At 31.9% G+C, this 22,590-nt stretch overlaps 2 protein-coding genes across 2 annotated transcripts; both read left to right on the forward strand.

Moving 5' to 3' along the window:
* Nucleotides 1-1,101: 1,101 nt before the first annotated feature.
* Nucleotides 1,102-7,602, forward strand: HELRODRAFT_176861 (hypothetical protein; the record flags this gene model as incomplete). Its single annotated transcript, XM_009025119.1, has 9 exons — nucleotides 1,102-1,113; nucleotides 2,356-2,560; nucleotides 2,839-2,869; nucleotides 2,961-3,216; nucleotides 3,312-4,224; nucleotides 4,987-5,058; nucleotides 5,484-5,547; nucleotides 5,989-6,587; nucleotides 7,541-7,602. 9 exons carry the CDS (start codon nucleotides 1,102-1,104, stop codon nucleotides 7,600-7,602), a joined length of 2,214 nt encoding a protein of 737 aa, XP_009023367.1.
* Nucleotides 7,603-13,587: 5,985 nt separating this feature from the next.
* On the forward strand, nucleotides 13,588-22,261 carry HELRODRAFT_101612 (hypothetical protein; the record flags this gene model as incomplete). The annotated part of the gene is made up of 18 exons (XM_009025120.1): nucleotides 13,588-13,788; nucleotides 14,372-14,485; nucleotides 14,808-14,859; nucleotides 15,217-15,281; nucleotides 15,493-15,627; nucleotides 16,074-16,184; nucleotides 16,370-16,402; nucleotides 16,515-16,572; nucleotides 16,708-16,811; nucleotides 16,910-16,977; nucleotides 18,509-18,579; nucleotides 18,810-18,829; nucleotides 19,359-19,457; nucleotides 19,802-19,903; nucleotides 20,130-20,227; nucleotides 20,491-20,638; nucleotides 20,838-20,891; nucleotides 21,065-22,261. 18 exons carry the CDS (start codon nucleotides 13,588-13,590, stop codon nucleotides 21,680-21,682), a joined length of 2,151 nt encoding a protein of 716 aa, XP_009023368.1. The 3' UTR covers nucleotides 21,683-22,261.
* Nucleotides 22,262-22,590: the final 329 nt, after the last annotated feature.

Genomic DNA, 22,590 nt, shown 5'->3' on the forward strand with positions numbered 1-22,590 from the left:
TAATATATATATATATATATATATATATATATATTTATAAGTATATATATATATATATATATAAGTACATATGAAAGATTTGGATAAAAACTACGTAGGTGGATATTGTTCAGAGTGTGATGAATGTAGTTGGATTGTGCCGTATGTGATGTGTTGTGGTGCATCTGTAGTAGTATCGAATGTTTGCTGAGGGTATTTTCATTGTTGTTATTTAGTTGATTTATTGTTGTCGTTGTCGTTGTGACGTCATTGTTGTTGATGTAATGTTGTTGATGTCATTGCTGTTGTTATAATTTTTATCCACGCGTTTGGTTTTTTATTAATTTTTGTATTTACATATTTTTTTTTTTTTTTTTGAAAAACACTTTTTCTATGAAGATGTACGTTTTAAATTTTTGTTCAAAATTCTTTTATGTAGTATATATTTCTGTGATGAATGTTGATTTTGGCAATAATAAGTATAATAATAATAATAATTAGTATTATTGTTATTTTATTATTATTATTTTTTGTTCAAAGCAAACTTCCCTATAGACAAGTAGCAGTATAAAAATGCTTTTGTGTGTAATACATTTCCTATGATTCCGCTGATATGGCTTAATCCTTAGAAAATTAAGCGCTACTAAAATACACAAATTTAGCAACAACAACAACAGTAATAACAACGATAACAACGACAATAATTATGATAACAATAATAATAGTAGTGGCAGTAATAATAATAATAATAATAATATAGAAAACATTAAACAACAACAACAATACAATAACAACGACATTTTTACATCAAAAACAACAACGACATTTGTAACATCTTTAACATATTTAACAGAGACAACAGCAACATCAGCATTGATGCTATTACAACATCAGCGTCAGTATTATAATAACAACACTTAACATCAACAACAACAATAACAACAACAATAACAACAACTACACAAGGACACAACTTAAAATCTCACGACGACGACAGCCCTGACAGCATCAATAGCACGAACATCAACAACGACAAAGACATTAACAGCCCCATGACATCAACATAACGACACCAACAACCGCCACAACAACACCAATTCAACAGTTATAAACGCGAATGAGATGGATATCTTGGTAACATATCGCCAAATACATGTTTTCATGTATTATAATATCTTTCGCTTGAACTCCTTTACTACATTATTTTCATTACTATTGCTAGTAATGCTGCAGCTACTACCACTACTACTACTCTTATTACGGCAATAGCTACTACTACTACTACTACTACTACTACTACTACTACTACTACTACTACTACTACTACTACTACTATTACTACTACCAGTTTAGCAGCAGTAATAGTTTCATTAAAAAGTAGTAGTAGTAGTAGTAGCAGGTGGCTAGTGGCAACAGTAGTAGCAGCATTAGTAGTAATAGTATCTGTGAAGGTAATGGCGATTTTAGTAGCAGTATAGTTGCAGCAGTAGTAGGAGTGACAAAAAAGCAGTAGTAGTAGCTGTAGTGTCGGTAGTAGTAGTAGTAGTAGTAGAAGCCGCAGCCGTAGTAGTAGTGGCAGTAGCAATAGTTGTAGTAGTAGAAGTAGTAGTAGTAGTAGTAGTAGTAGCAGTAGTAGTAGTAGTAGTAGTGGTAGTAGTAAAAGTAGCAGTAGCAGTAGTAGTAGTGGCCGCCGTAATAGTAGTAGCAGTAACGTAGTAGAAGTAATAGAGGCAGCGGCAGTAGCGATAATAGGTGAAAAACTTCCAGCAAACGTTCGGGAAACTCGGTTTAATTGTTGATTTTTATGGCCGTCCTCGCTTTCCAGACGTTTCGTCAACCGCATAAATACTCGCGCTCTCACTTTTTCTCCTCCTTATCTCTCCTTTATTCTTTTTTTTATGACATTATTAATGTTGTTACTATAATGTTATTTTTGTTTTTTTTTCTCGATAAATGTTTACTCTCTGCTTATTTTTATGTTTTTTTCTTGACGGCATGTTTGTCCGATGTATTTTCTCTTTCCGATGCTTTGTATTTGCCTTTAATGTCTTTCTTTCTCCCTTTCTTTGGTTTTTCTCTATATTAATTATCACTTTTCTTCAATCAATTTGTTTGATATTCTTTTTTTTATTATCTCTTCGTTCTTTCCATCCAAAAAAGTTTTTTTTAGTTCAAATTTATGGTAGGAAAACATTATCACAACGTTACTGTCCTCAATATGATCATCATCATCGTCGTCATCATCATTATCATCATCGTCATCATCATCATTATCATCATCATCATCGTCATCACCATCATAACCATGATCATCATCATCGTCGTCATCCTCATCATCATCACCACCACCATCACCATCATTATCATCAACGACAGGTGTCATGGCGCAAAAAAGGTGACATCCATCCACTCACGATTGGCACTTTTACGTTCGTAGACACTGAGAACAAATACAAAGCCACCAAAATCATTGTGGCCAACGTAGCTACCACAACTACCACTGCTGCATCTACTACTACGACTGCTACTGCTATTGATACTATTACTAATATTTATGATGAAGAAATTGATGACGATGGTGGTAATTTAATTTGTATTTGATGAGTAATTTGATAAATAATATTAATTAATATTTTTTGTAAAAACTACAATCTATTACAACTATCATTATTATTTTTATTATTAGTAGTAATAATACCCCCATACCACTACTGCTACTACTACTGTTGCTGCTACTACTACTGTTGCTGCTACTACTACTGCTGCTGCTACACATTAAATATAATAAAAGGTACTCATAATAACAACAATAGCAACAATAACTCCCATAATATACCTCTTACACTAACACCTGATCAGATAGTGTTGATGTGTCGTCTGCAGTGAGCAAGTTGGGTGCGTCTAATCACATCGTTAAGAGCGGGGAGACAGTTTGGCGGGAAGTAAATCACCAAACGCTGAATCCCAGCATTAAACAACAGCTGCAGGAGCGAGAAAGACAACAACTGCACCAACAACAACAACTACAGCAACAACAACAGCAACAGCAACAACTACAGCAACATCAACAACAACAACTACAACAACAGCAACAACTACAACAACAACATTATCAACAATGGCTTCTATCTCAGCAACATCATCAACAACAACAACATCATCAACAACAACATCATCAGCAACAACATCAATATGGCCTACATCAACAACAACAACAACAACAGCAACATCAGCTCAGTTGGTTACATTATTTACAACAAAAAAACAAACAACTATTTCACGACTCATTACATCATCAGCAACAACATCAACAACATCAACATCAACAACAGCAACAACATCAACAATACTCCAATCAACTTGTGCAACAAAATCCGACACAGCTATCCCAGCCTATAAATAACGTTAATATAAACGACAAAAATTTCAATAAATACAACACCAACAACAACAACAACAACAACAACAACAACAACAACAACAACGTCTACAACAACAACAACCATGAAGTCTACATCAACAGAACATCTAGCGAAAATGACAAAAAATTCGACAATGATGAGGATGATGGTGATGTCGAAGATGATGTTAATGCTAATAGTATGGCAACATGGCGAGATAGCGGGGCCGTGAGAGACTCAGAAAGATTGAGAGATAGTGAGAAAGTGAGCGGAATGCATAAAGCTCAATTAAAAGATGACAGGCATCTACGCGAGCAACAACATCATCAACAGTTTCTGCAAACGAAACAACATCAACAACAACATCAACAACAACCCCAACAACAACACCAACATGTACACCACCACCAACAACAACAACAACATCAACAACAACGACAACAACATCGACAACATTTTTTTGACAGCACACTCAATGAAAACGCACGCGCCACTAGCGACGACAACAGCCACATCGTAAACACCGCCAACAACATGAACGACAACAGCATAAACAACGGCAGCGGACATTTGAAAGCCCAAGCCGGAAACGGAAATGGTTCTGGTCACGTGACCGGAAGCGCCGGAGTAGCGAAGCGTCGACCTTATCAAGTTTTGTCGTCGCCGGCAAAAAACAAAAATCTGAACAAACAAAACGACGGCGGCAATGATGACGATGACAATAATAATAATAATAATAATAATAATAATAATAATAATAACAATAATAATAATAATAATAATAATAATAATAATAATAATAATCACGATGATGATGTTGATATCAGCGATAGTAATGATGATGGTGACGACGATCTACCCTTGTACAGTATTGACTATGCGTATGATGATGATGATGATGCTACAACTGCTGTGGTTGATGATGATGACGATGATGATGAGGACGATGATGATGATGATGATGATGATGACAACGATGCTACAGCTGTTGCTGTTGATGATGATAATGACTATTTTAATGATGAAAGTATCAACAAAGATGACGATGATGATAAAGAAGAAGACGATGATGACGACGACGATGATGATGATAAAGATGGCGATGATGATGTTGTAGAAGATGATGATGATGATGAAACTGTCAATCATCAATTTGAAAAAAATATAAACATCCTCGATAATAATAGTAACAATAAGATAAACAACGATAATAATAATAATGATAATGGTAATAATATTTACTACAGAACTTTCGCATATAACAAAAACCAACACAACAAAAACCTATACAACAGCATCTTCAGAAAGAACAACAACAACAACAACAACATTGTTGAGAAATGGTCTCTCTTTATTAACAATACAACCGCCAACGATCAAGGTGAATGAATGACTGAACGAACGATGTAGAATTGAACGAACGAACGAATGAAAAAAGGAACGAACGAACGAACGAACGAAAGAATGAATGTATGAATGAATGAATGAATGAACGAACGAACGAACAAACGAAAGAAAGGAATGAATGAATTAAGTACAAACGAACGAACGAACGAATGAATGAATAACTGGATGAAAAATTAATATTAATTATTTTATTATTTAGGAATCTATCAGTGTCAGATAAACACAAAAGATAACCAGAAAAAGTTCTACGACATCTATTTGAAAATAAAAAGTTAGTGGATGGAGAGATGGAAAATATGGAGGACAGAATGAGTAAACAAATGATTGATTGGATGAATGAATGAATGGATGAATGAACAAACTAATGAGGAAGTGAAAGAAAAAACGAATGAATGAATGAGTTAATAAATAAATGTATAAAAAATTTCCTGAACTAAAAAAATGAAGTTGGGATTTATCACAACACATTAAATTTAACAATAAATTTACACATTCATTCATTCATTAGTTCACTCGTTCATTCATTCATTCATTTATTCATACATTCATTCATTCACTCATCCATCCATCAATCCATCCATCCATCCATCCATTCTTTCACTCATTCATTTATTTATTCATCCGAAATAATTATTGAACCATAAGATATTTCACAAAACATCGTCATTATTTTTATTCAAAAAAACCACCAACCAGGCTTATCCATTGAAGGCACGCAGACCGCAGAACTTGGGGGTGTAATAAGAATCATCTGTAACAAGTCACTTTCCATCACGTGGTCGTCATCGTCATCATCATCATCATTATCATCGTCATCATCATCATCGTCATCATCATCGTCATCATCATCATCATCGTCATCATCATCATCATCGCCATCATCGCCATCTTCATTATTGTCGTTGTTTTCATCATCGCCATTCCAGCTTGGCATAAACATTAACAATCATCACGGTAGTAGTAGTAGTGGTAGTAGTAGTAGTAGTAGTGGTAATAATAATAATAATAACAATAATAACAATAATAACATCGAGTCGTTATTCCTGTGGTATAAAGACGACGAACGCATTGCAGTGTCATCGTTCGGTGATCTAGCAAAATTTTCAACTACTACTACTTCTAATAACAATAACAATAATAATAATAACATAAAGAATAACAACAATAATAATAATAACAATAATAACAACAATAACAACAGTTACAATGATAAGTATTCGGTCGACAATTACTACAATTACACCTGGATAGCCAGCGTCCTCACGATAAGAAACGCCACTTGGAGTGACGGTGGCAAGTATGAATGTGTCGAAAGCACCAGGGAAAGCAGTAGTAGCATCGCCAGCAGCAGCAGCAATAGCAACAGCAGTAGTAGTAGTAGTAACAACGGTGATGCTATTTATAGTAACGGTAATAATAATAATAATAATAATAGCAAGAGAAGGAGTAATAATAATAATAATAATAATAATAATTATAATAAAAGTAGTAGTGTTGATGGTGATGATGATGATGGTGGTGGTGTTGATGGTAACAATGATGATGGTGAGGGCGATGGTGGTGGTGGAGATAATGATGGTGATGGTGGACAAAATGGTGATCTGAAAAATGTAGGCTTCGATGTAGATGACGATATCCCTGATTATGATCAGCAGTACAACTTTTACAATCACGATGATGATGATAACAACAACAACAGCAACTACAACAGCAACAGCAACAACAACAACAACAACAGCAACAACAACAACAACAACAATAATAACGAACACTTGAACATCGAAGGCAAATCAAACGAAGGTGATGTGAAAACAAACGATATAGAGAGTGATGATGATAACGAAAACGAAGATGCTGATGACGATGATGATGAAGATGAAGAAGATGATGACGATGATGATGACGATACCAATGATGATGATGATAATGATGATGATGAAGAATCCGTCCCGCTGTCTTTTAACTCTGTATACTTGAATGTCAAAATTATAGACGGTTGGGATTATATTATTATTATCATTATTATTATAATTATTATTATTATTATAATTATTATTTATATTGATATTATTATTTTTATTATAATTATTATTATTATTATATTTTGTAATTATTTTAATGCAATACTGGATGGAAAGATGGTTAAGATGCATGCCATTGAGATTTAATGTAGATGCAATGTGTGTGTGTGTTTGATTGTGTATGTGTGTCTGTGTGTGTGTTTCTGTGTTGTGTACGTGTGTGAACGTGTGTGTGTGTGTGTGTGTTTGATACTTTTGAAAAACACTAATTAAAACTTGAAGAATAAAATATTACTATTTTTTAATATTCAGCTCCATCGAAAAGAACAGGTAAGTTTCGGATGGAATAATTATAATATTCATAATAAAAATAATAAAAAATATCTTTTTATTGTTCTTATTATTATTTTTATCATCATCGTCATTAATATTAGTTATAATATTTGTTATTATATTGCTGAAATAGTTATAATAATAATTATTATTATTACCATTTTTACAATAATAATAATAATATTACGAGAATTTTTTATTTCCTTACCACATAACTTCTCCCATATTTTCATACAGGATCGAGAAGCGGTCATATGAGAAGCGAAGCTTCACTTACTATTAAATCAAATAACAACAATAATTATTATTTCCTTATTATTAACTTATTATTTATAATAATATCTAATTATGAATAGTTTTTTCATAATTTGTCTATTGAAATTTGGATCGGATTCAAAGGTCGGGTACCTATGGCGACGACAAAGGTGCTACCTTCAATTGAGACTCTAATTGGGATTTAAGAGAGTTGAGAAGTCTCAACTAAATCTTATTTAATTAAGATTTAGTTCAGATTCCTGAAAATAAAAAAGAGGTCCATAGTTATTTACATACTGGAAATCCTTAATATCAAAAGTTTCTTAATCAACCTTGGTTTCATTTGTTAGAAATTTATTTATTTAAAATTATTTTATTAAGATGAGTGTTTTAGGAACGGAAAATTTGAAAAAATTTTTTGGTTTGTATTATCTACTTTGGAGAGACCTAATTTTAACCAAAACCACCTTCTTGTGGAGGTTCCTTTCGGTAGAGCCCTAAGGGGTAGGCCCTCCTGTTCCACTTTAAATCCGGCCCTGGATTGTAATATTTATCAATGTAACTATAAGCTTCACTTGTTGTCATTTTCAATAATATTCATTTCATTCGTTATTCACACATTTATTCATTCATTCATTTATTCTTTCGTTCGTTCGTTCGTTCGTTCGTTTGTTCATTCATTCATTCCTTCATCCGTTCATTCAATCATTCGTCCATTTATTCCTAAATTCATTCATTCACTCATTCATTCATTATTACAAGCAAATGTTTATTGTATATACAATAACCTAATTATATTATGAAAACATTATTTTATAAAAAAAAATGTATAACGTAAATAATATAATTAATATATTGTAACAATAATTATTTTTCAATTAAAATATTAAATGTATTAGTATCGTTAATTGACTATGCTTATTTAATTCATATGATGCTGGTTAGATGATTATTAATTATAATTATAATTATTGAAGTGATGCATTATAAATATGTATGTATTTGATGTTTTTAAATTACGTTTCATTTACAATTTAATTACATGTAAATAAATCACTTTAAAGATGTAAACCATACCGACATGTTTTCTCGCATACATTCACGCATAAATACACACATACAATGAAACTCATACGCTTAAAAGCATACATACTTTTACACATACGTCACACCACACACATACACATACCTATACACATACAAGTGCATATGTGACCATAATGATACGTATATACACATGTCAAACATAAGCACACACATATCTATATATATACATAAGTGTGTGTGAGTGTGTAAGTGTGTGCGTGTGTGTGTTTCTTGTTTATTAATGACACTATATTTTCAACTTGATGTGTGACTTAACTAAACAAATGAACAACTTTTTTTGTCATTATTTGACTTTTTGTAACATTTCAACGTCATTATTGATTTTGAATTTTATTTAATCTATGCAAAAAATGCATACCAATTGTATATCATAGATACATAAATCTCACATACATACAAGTGTATATGTATTCTCACATATACACATACATACACACACATACACACACATACACGCACATACACGCACACTATTAATGTAAAAATATATTATTAGTGTTGTAATAAATTAATATCTGGATCTGCTGTAAATGTTTGAAATTCAATGTCAATCTATTTTAATCGGTTTTTAAATGTTCAAATATAATGTTAGAAACATTCTGTCTGCTCGCCTGTTCGTTCGTTGTTTACTAGTTCGTTCGTTTGTTCGTTCGCTGTTTACTAGTTCGTTCGTTGGTTCGTTCGATTTTTTTGTTTGGTTTGTCGTTCGTTCTATAGTTCGTTTCTTCATAGCCCGTAAATTTATGTGTGTATGTATGCTCATGTGTGTGTGTGTGTGTGTGTGTGTGTGTGTGGTGTGTGTGTGTGTGTGTGTGTGTTGGTTTTCTACTGAAATGAAGTAAAAAGTGTAAAAAGTAAAAATATCTTCTGAATTGAAGAACATTGTGTGATCGAGCGAACAAACTGACAGACACCAAAAATGGTAATAATTAATTTAAAATCCCAATTCGGGTGCCTATTATCTCCGAACACATACCTAGGAAGAATGCTTTATTAAATTGAAGAAAAAAATTTGAGATTTTATTGAAGCAGTAAGGCCCGCGTGACGTAAGTACCTTACACTTCAGCAAATACATTTTAATTTACTGAAGATTTACGTAGTTTTATTTTACACAAGTAAACTGCGTTTTAAGTAAAAAATTTTAAAGTTTGAAATTTTGAACTCCCCTGTCGATGTTTTCTGAAGATTCGTTCCTGCTTTTTAAATAATTTAAAAAAAGTCATTTTTTATTTGAAGCATTCGATTTAATGATTCGACGACTCCATTAAATGACACTAAGTCTAAAAAACTACGTAGCTGTTATTGATCGCCTTTCCCTTGCCACGGGCAGCCATTTTACTCATTGATCCCGACTGCAAGCATTCGTTCCACCTGAAAATTTTTGAAGAATTTGTATCGCTGGTCAATGCCATTAAGAAGGAAACTTGTGAAGATGAGCAGCCCAGCGAATGTTTTCGAATGGCAGCCCATGATACTACGTGGTTTCTTCTGGATTTTAAAACGTTCGAAGAAAATCAGTCACTTTATTTGTATGTTGTTTGAATATTTGCTAGAGGGTAAATTTTTTTTTAGAACAAATATCAAATTACGAAGATTTTGTAGGGAAAATTTTTAACTGCTCGCTGTTTTAATAAGTGATGAAAATATTATTTGGTGCATTATCAAAAATATTTTGACAAGGTAAGAACCTTTTGGTGCAAAAACATGTTTCAGGTTTGATTGCTATAGCAAAATTAAAATTATCGAATAATTTATCGAATAATTCTAAAACATTGAGTCAATTTCATCTTCAATAAAAGTTCCAAGGCCATTGCAAACTGAAGAGTTACAGACTTTGGTCGTTGAAACAGAAACAACCGAAAACTTCCAAATAATCATCGATACACATGGGCTTACCTTTGTTGTAAGAAAACATTTAAAAAATTTAATTTATTTGATTTTAATTCAATTAAATCTGCAATTTATTCATTAAATTAACAAATTGAAACCTCAAAAAACCATAGCAGATAACTGGTACTGGAGACAGTTGGGTTTATTTTTTTCTATATCAATATTTTTAGTTTTAAATCATTTTTATCTCTTTACTTTTATGCTCATTTCAGTTAACACATTAATTTTCAAAAGCATGATGATCTTTGCTGTTTTGTTTCTACAAATTGTCAACATTGAAAACTTGAAAACATCGGACAATGTAGAGAGTGAACTACATAAAGAGTTAAATAACTCAAAAACCACTGTACTAATGTTTAGACTCTTACACACACACCACACACACACAGACAAACAGACACAACACACACACAGACAAACACACAGACACACAGACAGACAGACTGACATGCAGGCATCCACTTATGCCGTAAGAGAACCAATATAAATATAGATTGCGATGGGCAAATAATAAGCGGGCTTCCTTTATTAGACGTCTTCTTGACATTACGACCTGCTAACAACACAACACAACAACTCTCTGAAGAAGGCGGTGTTGTTGTTGTTGTTGGTTGATGTCTTTGTGTTGTTGTTGGTTGATGTCTTTGTGTTGTTGTTGGTTGATGTCTTTGTGTTGTTGTTGGTTGATGTCTTTGTGTTGTTGTTGATTGATGTCTTTGTGTTGTTGTGATGCTGTGGTTGATGTCGGTTTTATTGCACTCGGTGTCATATCTTTGTTGACGTTGTATTAAATGAAGTTCATGTTATTGAGGTTGATGTTATTTTAGTTGCATTGTAGTTGTAGCAGCTGGTGCGATTGTTCATACTGATAAGGTTTTCGTTTTAAGAAATAATTTTGCTAAACTTATTGTGTCTTTTTTACTAAAATTGATACTAATGATTCATATGATTGTTTACATACTTTACATTGTTCAAAATCTTGCATATAAAATTTACAGTAGATTCTGATTATTTTTTTTCAAAACAATAAAGAAATAATAGCAGTTTGTATCACAATTTTTATCTTTTTGATAGTTTAATAATCTCATTCAAAGTAGCTTAAATGGTCTGTCTATATATAGGCTTTAATATCATTTTCAAAAACTCTTCTCTGACGTGTAATTCAATTGAACGATCGTGCGAAAATAATTCTGCACTCCATAAACGAAAATTAGTTGTCCACTCAAACGCCAGACATTTCGAGCTGACATTATAAGGCTTGCCTATTTGCAAACAGATGATGTGATGTTAATGTTACAAACGCTTGTTAACTCTGCTTCGAAGACTAAATTTATTATTAAGTAAGTTGTATATAATCCTTTACAATCACTGTTTATCTATTTTTGTTTGAAATTGAAAAGGTAATAAAATTTATTTAGAAGAACACACAACACAAACAATGGTCTTCTATCCAAATTACCAGTTTTTCGATAATTGTTTAAGATGAAATCAATCAATGTGTTAATAAGCGCTGGGTTTATAAAATTGAACTGACATTTAATGTGAACATGGTTGATTATTGTTTAAAATTATGCGGGCTGTATAACATCCTACCACAAAATAGCATAAAACATTGTTTCAACCACACTGAGAAAAATCTGATGTATGTGTTCTATCAAATAAATCAAGCCATCACACAGGACACGACGCAACTCGCCTATGAACTGATGAAACCTAAACATGTATAACATGTCAAACGTAGCACATTGCATTTTATTGTGAAAATGAAATAATACACAACACGGAAGAATTTACCAGTATCTACCACCGAAAACTGTCCACACGCTCACACTACACAACACACACAACATTCAAAACACACGTACATTCAACAACAGTAAACTCTCTTTTAACACACACAAACACACAAAACATACACCCACATTCAACAGAACACACTCACACACGCGCGCACAAAAAGACACACACAGACATATGAACATACATGAATGTACTCTGATGTCATCTCGATGCCACAAACAAGGCGAGAACGCTTAATGATTTGTTTAATAGAAAAGTATTAGAGATTAATATGATGTCTCTTGCAGAAATGTTGAGGTGAGCTATTATTAGCCTCCGTGTTTGTACAAGACTGCGTTGGATTGTGTCAGATGTGTGAAATTGTGTGGGATTGTGTGGGATTGTGTGGAATTGTGTGGGATTGTGTGGGATTGTGTGGAATTGTGTGGGATTGTGTGGGATGCGTGAAATTGTTAAGATTAGAAAAGATTGGACAGGATTGAGTAGAGATGTTTGTGAGTTCGTAATGTAAATTATTTATCCATGAAAAACAGGATGTTCGTATGCCATTTTAGTGAACATATTTATATTTGCGTAAACAAACACACACACCGATACAAACACACACACACACACACACACACACACCGATACACACACACACACCGACACACACACACACATTTTATATAAAAATTTGTAGTTTAGTTTTGTACATAAAATATATTAAACACTAAATACCAGAAAGAACATTGTTAATATGAAATAATTAAATATCACCCAACATATACATATGAATGTAAAATATGGAGATGGTATGGTGAAACGCGTTTCTAAACAAAGACTTTAACCGTAGACATGCATTTCGACATTCGCATAATGACGTTTTCCTAGAGGTTGTATGCATGATCTATGGATTTGTTGCTGAGGTTAGAAGCTTATAAAACGGTCATTTTGGTTGTGATTCGTTTAGATTTAAGATAGTCCCTCTTCAACAACCATTTGAGTTTGTATTAAATTTTAAAAAATATACATTAATTTTGCAAAATTGTGAGAATTTTTTGGCAAAAAGTAACATAACTAATGCGTTTAAGTTTATTTGTTTAAAAAAGTATTGGATCTAGCTGAATCGTTTAAATTAATTCATGCGGATCAGAAAAATAACTGCTCGTTGTAATTGATTTTTTTGTAAAAAATTCATAACCCAAGAAAAAATTGTTGACTTTTTATACGAAATAAAATTTACTCTTAATTACATAAATCGTTTGTATTCGCAATAAATTCATTTAGAGATTTTTTTATATGGAGATTTGAAAAATGTTTTGAGTAACTAAAATTGATAAAACTCAAAAGCGTCAATTTGTAGACGATATTGTCATCTGAATAAGTTCGAGTCGTAGAGCAGTTCTGTAGAATGAATTCAAGCGAATTTCGTCAGCGAGGCCGAGAGATGGTTGACTACATAGCAGATTACCTAGAGAACATCGAAACTAGACGGGTCCTACCCGAGGTTCAGCCGGGCTACTTGAGGGACATGGTACCAAAGGAGGCTCCCTATGATCCCGATTCGTGGGAGGAGGTCATGGAAGACGTGGAAAGGTGCATCATGCCAGGAGTGAGTCGTTGCTCTTTTTTAAGAAAGCGCGCGCAATGTTTGGTTTTCCGTTGTGTGTCAAACATTTATAATTAAATTGAAAAATTATTTGTAAATATTGATTTACAACTAATTGATTTTCAAACTTTATCAACTATCTTATTACCCAACATGGTAAAAATGCTTTTGGATGGTGCGTTTCATGGCCCAATTTGTTAATTAATAGGAACGCAGTATTTAGGTACTTACACACATGCACAATACGTACGTTCATATAAGCTAATTAGTGCGAGCGAAAAGCACATGACATTGAGTGATCAACATTTTATCTGCGCGTTGATTTAAAACTCTGCCAAAGTATAACACATCCACCTAGAACTCAAAAACAATTTAAATTATTAAAACCAAATTCATGAAAAATTACTCTACTGTAGGGATTTTCAAAAAAAAAACAAGAAAGTCTGGATACGAAAAAACGAGAAAAATTTTGATGAAATTAAAAATAGCTAGGGTGATGAAATCAAAAATAGCTAGGGCGATTAAATTAAAAATAGCTAGGGTGATGAAATTAAAAATACGTAGGGTAAATAACCTTTTATTTCAGATAACCCACTGGCAGCACCCCAGGTTCCACGCATACTTCCCGGCCGGCAACTCGTATCCTTCCATCTTGGGGGACATGCTTTCTGACAGTATCGCCTGCGTTGGCTTTTCTTGGGTCAGTTGGCTTTGTTCACCGAAATTATTTTATTATTTGATTATTATTTTATTTTTCGAGTTTTTGTGTCGGTTATTTATAATGCCGAAGTAAAAATCATTCACACTTTTTTTGTGAAAAATTACAGAGGAAAAACTTCTACAGAAGAGTTTATTGTTGATGGAATTTTTAAATTAATTCGCGTAAAATATAATGTTATTAATACTATATCGTTATAAACGGTATTTGAAAACATTTTTATAAAAACCCTTAAATTTATAACTGATTAGAATATTACACATCCACTTGATAAACTACAACAATACCAATGAAATTTCCCAAGGCCGCCAGCCCTGCCTGTACAGAATTGGAGATTCTTATGTTAGATTGGCTCGGTGAGATTGAATAAATGATTGCTTCACTGATTTTTCTCTCGACTAACTACTAAAATTATTTATATGTATATATTGTATTTTTTCATTATTAACTAATAAATATTATTTTAAAACAGACTGGCTCAGTGGAATAAATAAAATTATCACTATTTATTTTGTTCATCAGTTTATTCTTCTCCATTAAATATTTCATAAAAATATAGACAGCTTGGCAAATATATATATATATATATATATATATATATATATATATATATATATATATATATATATATATATATGTATGTATATTTATATATAATTTATTTATTTATTTATTACTAATTTTTTGAACCTTTTATTTCTAAAAACCCAAAGCCAAAATGATCAACCTGCCCCAAAAATTTCTTCATGTCAGTGGTGCTGGCGGTGGAGTTCTTCAGGTTTGGACATTTCTAACTAGTTTTAGAATTTATACAAATACGTATTTTTTAAAGTTAGGTTTAAAAGTTAATGTTCTTAGTACTTTTATTTAGAACAGTATTTGCAGCTTGTTGGTGATTTTTGGTCTTACATTGTGTTTGTTAATGTCATGTTAAATTCAAGTAATGTTGTAAAACGTTATAGAATTCATGAAAATTAACGTTAATCTAGGGATCAGCCAGCGATTGTGTCCTGGTAAGCATGCTAGTAGCTCGCAACAAAGCGTTGACGGATTTGAGTTCCTCCTTCAAAGAGCAACCAGAGGGCGTTCTCTTGTCGAAACTGGTTGCCTACTGCTCGAAACTTGTAAGTTGAATATAAAATTTTATAAAAAGTTTTTGATTTTATTTTTGTACTTGATATTGAATGAAAATTTTCACGCTATACCTGCCGGCAATTCATTCACCGAGTTGTTTATTGTTATTTCGTTTTTAAAATCAGAACTTTGAGTGTATAATTGCATTTATTGGCGGATTCAAACGTTAGAATAATACATCAGATGAGCCCGAAAACTACACAGAAAGTTTATTATCAACAACACATCATGAAATGAGACAATATAGATTATAAAAATGTTTGAAATGATTGTAAGTAACGGCAACTATTTCATTCATAAAAATTTGTTTTCGAAATACCTTAACAAAACTCTCTTTCCAAGAATTACTAAATTGATAAATACAATCTACTAAAGATAAACTTGTATCAAAATAATAACAAGAGGTTTTTAAAATTACAAATTGTTGAACTGGAAGGCTCACTCTTGCGTTGAAAAGGCAGGGATGCTGTCGTTGGTGAAGATGCGTGAGTTGGACATTGATGAAAATTACTCGCTGAGAGGTGGAACATTGGAAAAGGCTATTGAGGTTGGTTGACGGTTTTGGCAGATGTTTTTAGCTTGTGTTTGTTGATGCTATGTGATGTTAGTTGAATGATTAAAAAATTAAAAAAAAACAAACTCGATTAAAAAACAATTCAAATATTTTTGTAAACACTTTTTTCACAGCAGTTCGAAAATCTTTTAAAATAATTTTGATGAATTCATATTCAGGATGATCGAAATGAAGGACTGATTCCATTTTACGTTAGTTTATTTTCGTGGCAATTTAACAGTAAATTTGACCGCACGCAAATTTTCAAATCAACCGATAAAGATTTTTGTATTTTTAATTTAAAATTTTAAAAAATTATATTAGTTGTGTGCGACTTTAGGAACCACTGCAGTCTGCTCTTACGATAATATCAAGGAGCTTGGTAAGTAAATACATCTTTAACAGTGCTTACTCTATTAATATCTAACCTCTCACGCAATTGCAACTTTAAAAACATTTTTTCTAAATTTCTAAATTAAAATTTCTCTTTCAAATCTTCTCAAAAAACTGTTGCTAGGTGAGATATGCGAGAAACAAAAGATATGGATGCATGTAGACGCTGCTTATGCCGGCAGTGCTTTCATCTGTCCCGAGTTTAGGAACAAGATGGTTGGAATCGAGGTAGATTAGTATGATTATTTTTTTAAATCTATCTTACTAGGTTGAATTGATAATTCGGAAATAAATATTTAAGTGAATTTTATTTTATTATTTCCCAGTATGCTAGATCATTCAATATGAACCCCAACAAATGGCTTCTTGTAAACTTTGACTGTTCCGCTCTGTGGTAAGTATTACGTTGGAAGTCGAAAAATTTTTAAATATTTTTTTTTTATTTTCAATTTTTTAAATCTCAATTTAGTAATCTGTATTTGGATAGCAATTAAAAGGCAATGAATAGAGTTCAGTAGTGTAGCCAATGATTAAAAACATACAGATGTACATTCTACAAATAAATATATTCCATTTTTTAAAACAAACATTCTATATCTTTGAAATTAACTTGTAAAAATTAAATACCTCTACACATAAAACATTGAAAAATCTATATTCTTGAATTTGTAATACGCCAATTTTTATATATTTAAAATTATTAAATATTGAAAAAAGCAAAAAAAATCTGCAAAATTTATCTCCATAAGTGCTGAATAAATATAGTTTGAGTGTAATGTATGACGCAGAAGTAAGGAGAAATACCTCACGGCTGATGTTCCATACGTGGCATATCTCTTTTTTGACGGACGCGAATGTAAACCGTGTAAACAAGGAAGTCCGAATCGTACGAGTGAGATGTCGTGCATTGTAAATAGGAGTGTATAAATAGTGGATAGTAAATAATAGAGTAAATTGTAAAGAGTAAATAGTAGAGAAAATTGTAAATAGGGGAGTGTAAATAAAAGGGTGGTTATTGTAAAAAAAAGGAGTGGTTATTGTAAATAAAAGAGTGTAAATTGTAAATGGAAGAATGTAAATTGTAAATAGGGGGGTGTAAATTGTAAATAGGGGGTGTAAATTGTAAATAGTAGAGTGTAAATTGTAAATAGAAGAGTGTAAATTGTAAATAGGGGAGTGTAAATTGTAAATAGAAAAGTGTAAATTGTAAATAGGGGAGTGTAAATTGTAAATAGGGAGTCCAGAATTTTGTAAAATAACTCCTGTGGGAGAGATCATTTTAAAAATGTTTTTTACGTACAATTTTCAATTTTTTCTATCAAGGTCCGGTGGGAGAGGGTTCTCCTTCAAATCCCCTCCCTGGATACGCCACTGTTTGATTGTGTATCATGTAAATATGATATATATATGGTATAGTACATTGTAATCAGGATAGTGTTTCGTGATAATATGAAAATGTAAGTTGTCAATGTGAACGTGCGAATCAAACACAAAAAATGTTATTAAAAATGTAATTGGATGATTTTCAAAAGACAGCCGTTATTAACTTCTTAATTAATATTTGTCAAAATGTCAGTCTGTATTTTAACGATATTTAATTTAAGGAGGTTCAGGATGAAATTTCGAAGTTGAAATTTTTATGACGTCTATCAAAATTAAATCAAACCTTCAAAAATTTTAAAATAATTATTAAAATCTTATTAGAAAAGTCATTTCATAAGAAAATTTAGAACGACAACCATGAATTGTTAGGATTTAGGAGTTGGTATTTAAAAAAAATGATTGCTTTAATTGGTAAAAGTTGAAGCTTATATTTTTATTTTTTATTTTATTCTTTGTGATACTTTTTTTCAATCAAAATGGTTTAAAATGACTTGAAAAACTGATAAAAATTTTGTCAAATCGATGAATTCTATCAACCAAAGGGTTGAAGACAGGAAGGAAATGACCAATGCACTGACGGTTGACCCATTGTATCTGCAACATTCTCAATCTGGTGAGTTTCAATGATTTTTTTGGAAGATATCCTCATTTGAACTAGTTTTTACTAAATAAAAATAAATTATTTGTAAGTTTAATTGTTAAAAATTAGATCTGTATGGATAAGTTTATTACAATATGCTTCAAATTGTTATTTATGATTTTTATTGACGGTGGAGCAAATTATTTTTTTCATATGATTCTTTTTTGTTTAATAATTCTTTAAACAAATTGTATTTTATTTAGACAAAGCAGTGGATTTCAGGGTTAGCGACAAATGTTTTTAAAAATTTTTACTTTAACTAAAAAATTTTCAATCTTACAAAGCCTTAACGTAGTCATAGTTATGTTAAATAAAGTATTTATTCCACATTTTTTCATTAATTATGGATCTAATATTTATGCCCAAATCTGCTGAAACCGATTGTATGATTTTAACTTCTTTATGAAATTAAGATGCTGAAAAATTTCCATTACAAATGTTCACAACACATGCCACAAATTAAAATTACCTTCTTTAAAACCACTTTTGAACATTCCTTTCTAACCTGATTTTATCTTCTTCATGCTATAACTTTATTGTACAGAATCGTTGTGATAGAATAAATAAAAAATTTCCCAACACTATATTTGATGTAACCAACTGAGTCCAAGATTTTGTCAAGTTTTATGATTTTATTGTAATAAAAATTACTGTTCGTAAAAACACATTTTATGTTGATAACCAATTAAGATAGAAAACAAATACAAACTAGAGAATATTTGATAAAAATGATGTTATATTTCAATTTCTAGCACTGGGGCATTCCGCTCAGTCGGAGATTTCGTTCGCTGAAACTGTGGTTTGTCATTAGAAATTACGGAGTCAGTGGACTGCAAAGCTACATCAGAAATGTGTTATATTTAAATAAATTTTTTGGTTTTTATAATATTTATGTTTTAAGCCTTTTTGGTATTTTTCAGAAGTGTAAGAAGTAAGTTACACAGTGTGTGTGTGTGTGTGTGTGTGTGTGTGTGTGTGTGTGTGTGTGTGTGTGTGTGTGAACGCTTGTGGATTGATGCATCACACACTAAAGCGTAGATCTCAATTCTACACGACCACCGTGTCGATGCATTTCAAATTTCTTCAAGAATTTCTTAATGATCATCACGCACGTGTTTCAATACATCGGTATTAATTAAAAATATATTTCAACACTTCTCCACTCTCATTGTACTAAAAGTTGTTTTTCTGACAGCACTGCACGTTGGCAAAGTTGTTCGAATCCTTAGTGCTGACAGATGGCAGGTTTGAAGTTCTCGGAGAAGTTAGTTTAGGACTCGTCTGCTTCAGACTTAAGGTTTTCTCTTTATTTTCTCACTAAAACAATCTATTTTGTTGTTTCATATTGTCAATTTTAGAGAGTTGATACAAATCTGTTGGTGTATGTCTTAAGACGTTTGGCAAGCAAGCATCTCTCTGAGGCAAATTAAAATCGTATTAATAATAGAACACGCTTAACTGTATTGTAAATATTTTTTTTTGTTGAAAATGGAATTTTCAAAAAGTAGTGAAATTTTTCGTAGGGTCACAACTTTTACACCCAAATGTTAATGAGATCCATAAACCTGTCCGGCAAGCTACACATGGTACCGGCACTCATCAACGATAGCTACGTCATCAGGTTGGTTTTTTATTTAGTAATTCGTTAAACGAAATTTATGAAAAACAGTTACTAGAAGAAAGTTGATATTATATTCATTAATTATATAAATACATTTTTTTTATTAATATTTTATATTATTTATTTTATTAATGTTTATATTATTTGCTGCCAATTGCCTAGCTTTATAACATTTCTTTTTTCTTCCTGATTGGATAAGTGGTCCGTTGGGCCCTCTGGTCACGTTGTGTTGAATAAATAAATAGATTAAAAATAAAAAAAAGGTTCGCAGTGTGCCACCAAAGAGCCAAGGAGGCTGACATAAAGTACGCATGGTGTGTGGTACTGGAGATGGCAGCCATCGTACTGGAGACATGCAAGGAAAATTTCATCGAAGTGGCAAAAGTTTTTGAAAAAATTGCTTCCCTAGAGGTAAGATATCCATGATTTTTCCCAATCAATTTCAATTACATCGAGTGTAATGGGTGATTTTCATTCCATCTGATCTCGATGAATTCGTGTGTAATGGATGGTTTTTTCCTTTCCATTTAACTTCCATTATTTCGTGAGTAATTTGTAAGAATTGGAAATTTGTTGTCTCTTGTTTGAAATGTTCTTTGCATGAAATCAGATTGATGACGCTGACGAAGCCAAGGGGGATGAGAGCCAACACAGTACTAAGAAGGTTACGATTTATTTTGATTTTTTATTATTTTGAAGAAAAATATATAAATCAAATTTTGGAAATAGTTTACATAATTTATCACGTCGTAACGAAACTTTACAAAACTCTTAAAAACACTTCAAAACTTTGATCATAATTTCTCAAAGTGAAAAATTGTAAATATTTTTTCCCAGAATTCCATAAAAAAGAAAAAGTCGGATGTTAAAAGTAGTTCACAAAAATTTTCAAACGGAGACAAACCAGAATCGAACAATTGTGGGACGCAAATTAACACGAAAGACTCAGAAAAAAAATTGACTCTAGATTTTGATGGTCTCGGCAACACAAACAGCAACGAAACGTTTGAAGAGACCGACGACAACGACGATGATGAAGTCTTTCCATTTGACGACAACATCCCATCCATTCCATCTATCAGGTCTCTCCCTGAGCCAGCCGCAGCAACCGCCGACGCCACTGCAGTAAACTCGAACGCATCTTCATCCAACAAACACGGGAAACCTCTGGCGTCCTACAAGAGACGCAACATGCTTCTGAGGATGATCAGCGATCCGAAGCTATACAAACCGCAGTTGCTCAGATCCATGAGTATCGAGCGTAAGAAGAAGATGAAGGTCGAAAGCAGCTGCACTGAAGAGCTGCACTCATGCAGCGTCGAGAGTTGCGACAGTAGAGAAAGTTGTCAAGAATTCGCTACTGATTCTACTGGGCCCAACAGATTATCAAGTTCCTACAGCCAAACCAATAATAATCAAGAATTCGAGTCTAGTAAGGATAAGAAGAAAAATTAAATTCTTCATTATTTTTGTTTGTTACTAGGTATAATTTCATATTTATAAATTAGTCTCATTTTAAAATTATTTCAACAATTTTTCTGTTACCAATTTTAAGAGTGTTAACATACAGATAAGTTTCTAGTCGTAAGTAAGATAAATTGTGATATGTATTTGTACATAAGTTACCGCAAATACCAAATTACCATATCTATACGTGTGTGAATTCATTTGTGCATCTAAAGCTGTAAAACATTTATATTGAAAAATAATATTTCAAGGTCTAAAAGTCATTTTAATATTAATATGAGAAAAGATTTAACAAATTTTAGCGAAAATTCCAACGTGTTTGTGTTAATGTGTATCTCGCAAGTAGGTAAGCGAGTTCTTACACGTCACACGTAGAATTATTAGGCGTTAATTTAATTGCAATCAAACTCTTCAATGTTGTGTCGGTGTTGTGACTTTTGGAAATAATTCGCAAGTTTCAACATATTCATTGATTAAACTTGTCTCTGTTTGAATTTTTCTGATGAAATTCATAGTGTATATTAATCATTTGACTTAGTTAAGCTTACCAAATAAATTTCTCAAAATATTTTTCGCCAATCGTTGATTTTTTTTATAAAATTTATTAAATGGCATAAAATCTAGATTTCACTTCAATGAATTAGAAAATTAAGAGAGACGTAGGTAGTGCTGGTAGGATAAAAAGTTTTGAAGAAGAAGAATTGTTCCACAAGTTTTAAACAGGGTGTGGGAATCAGATGAAAAATATCTGACTCCAACACTTTTAATTTTTCTATTGAAAGAATTTTAACGTTACATTTCAGGCTTTTCAGAAATATTTTTCATTTCAGTTGGTTAGTACGTGTTTAAAGCCAATTTTCATTAGCAAAGTTCTATTAAATAAAGAAAAAATAAAT

Source organism: Helobdella robusta (genome assembly GCF_000326865.2).
Source record: "Helobdella robusta unplaced genomic scaffold HELROscaffold_40, whole genome shotgun sequence".
Lineage (NCBI taxonomy): Eukaryota > Metazoa > Annelida > Clitellata > Rhynchobdellida > Glossiphoniidae > Helobdella > Helobdella robusta.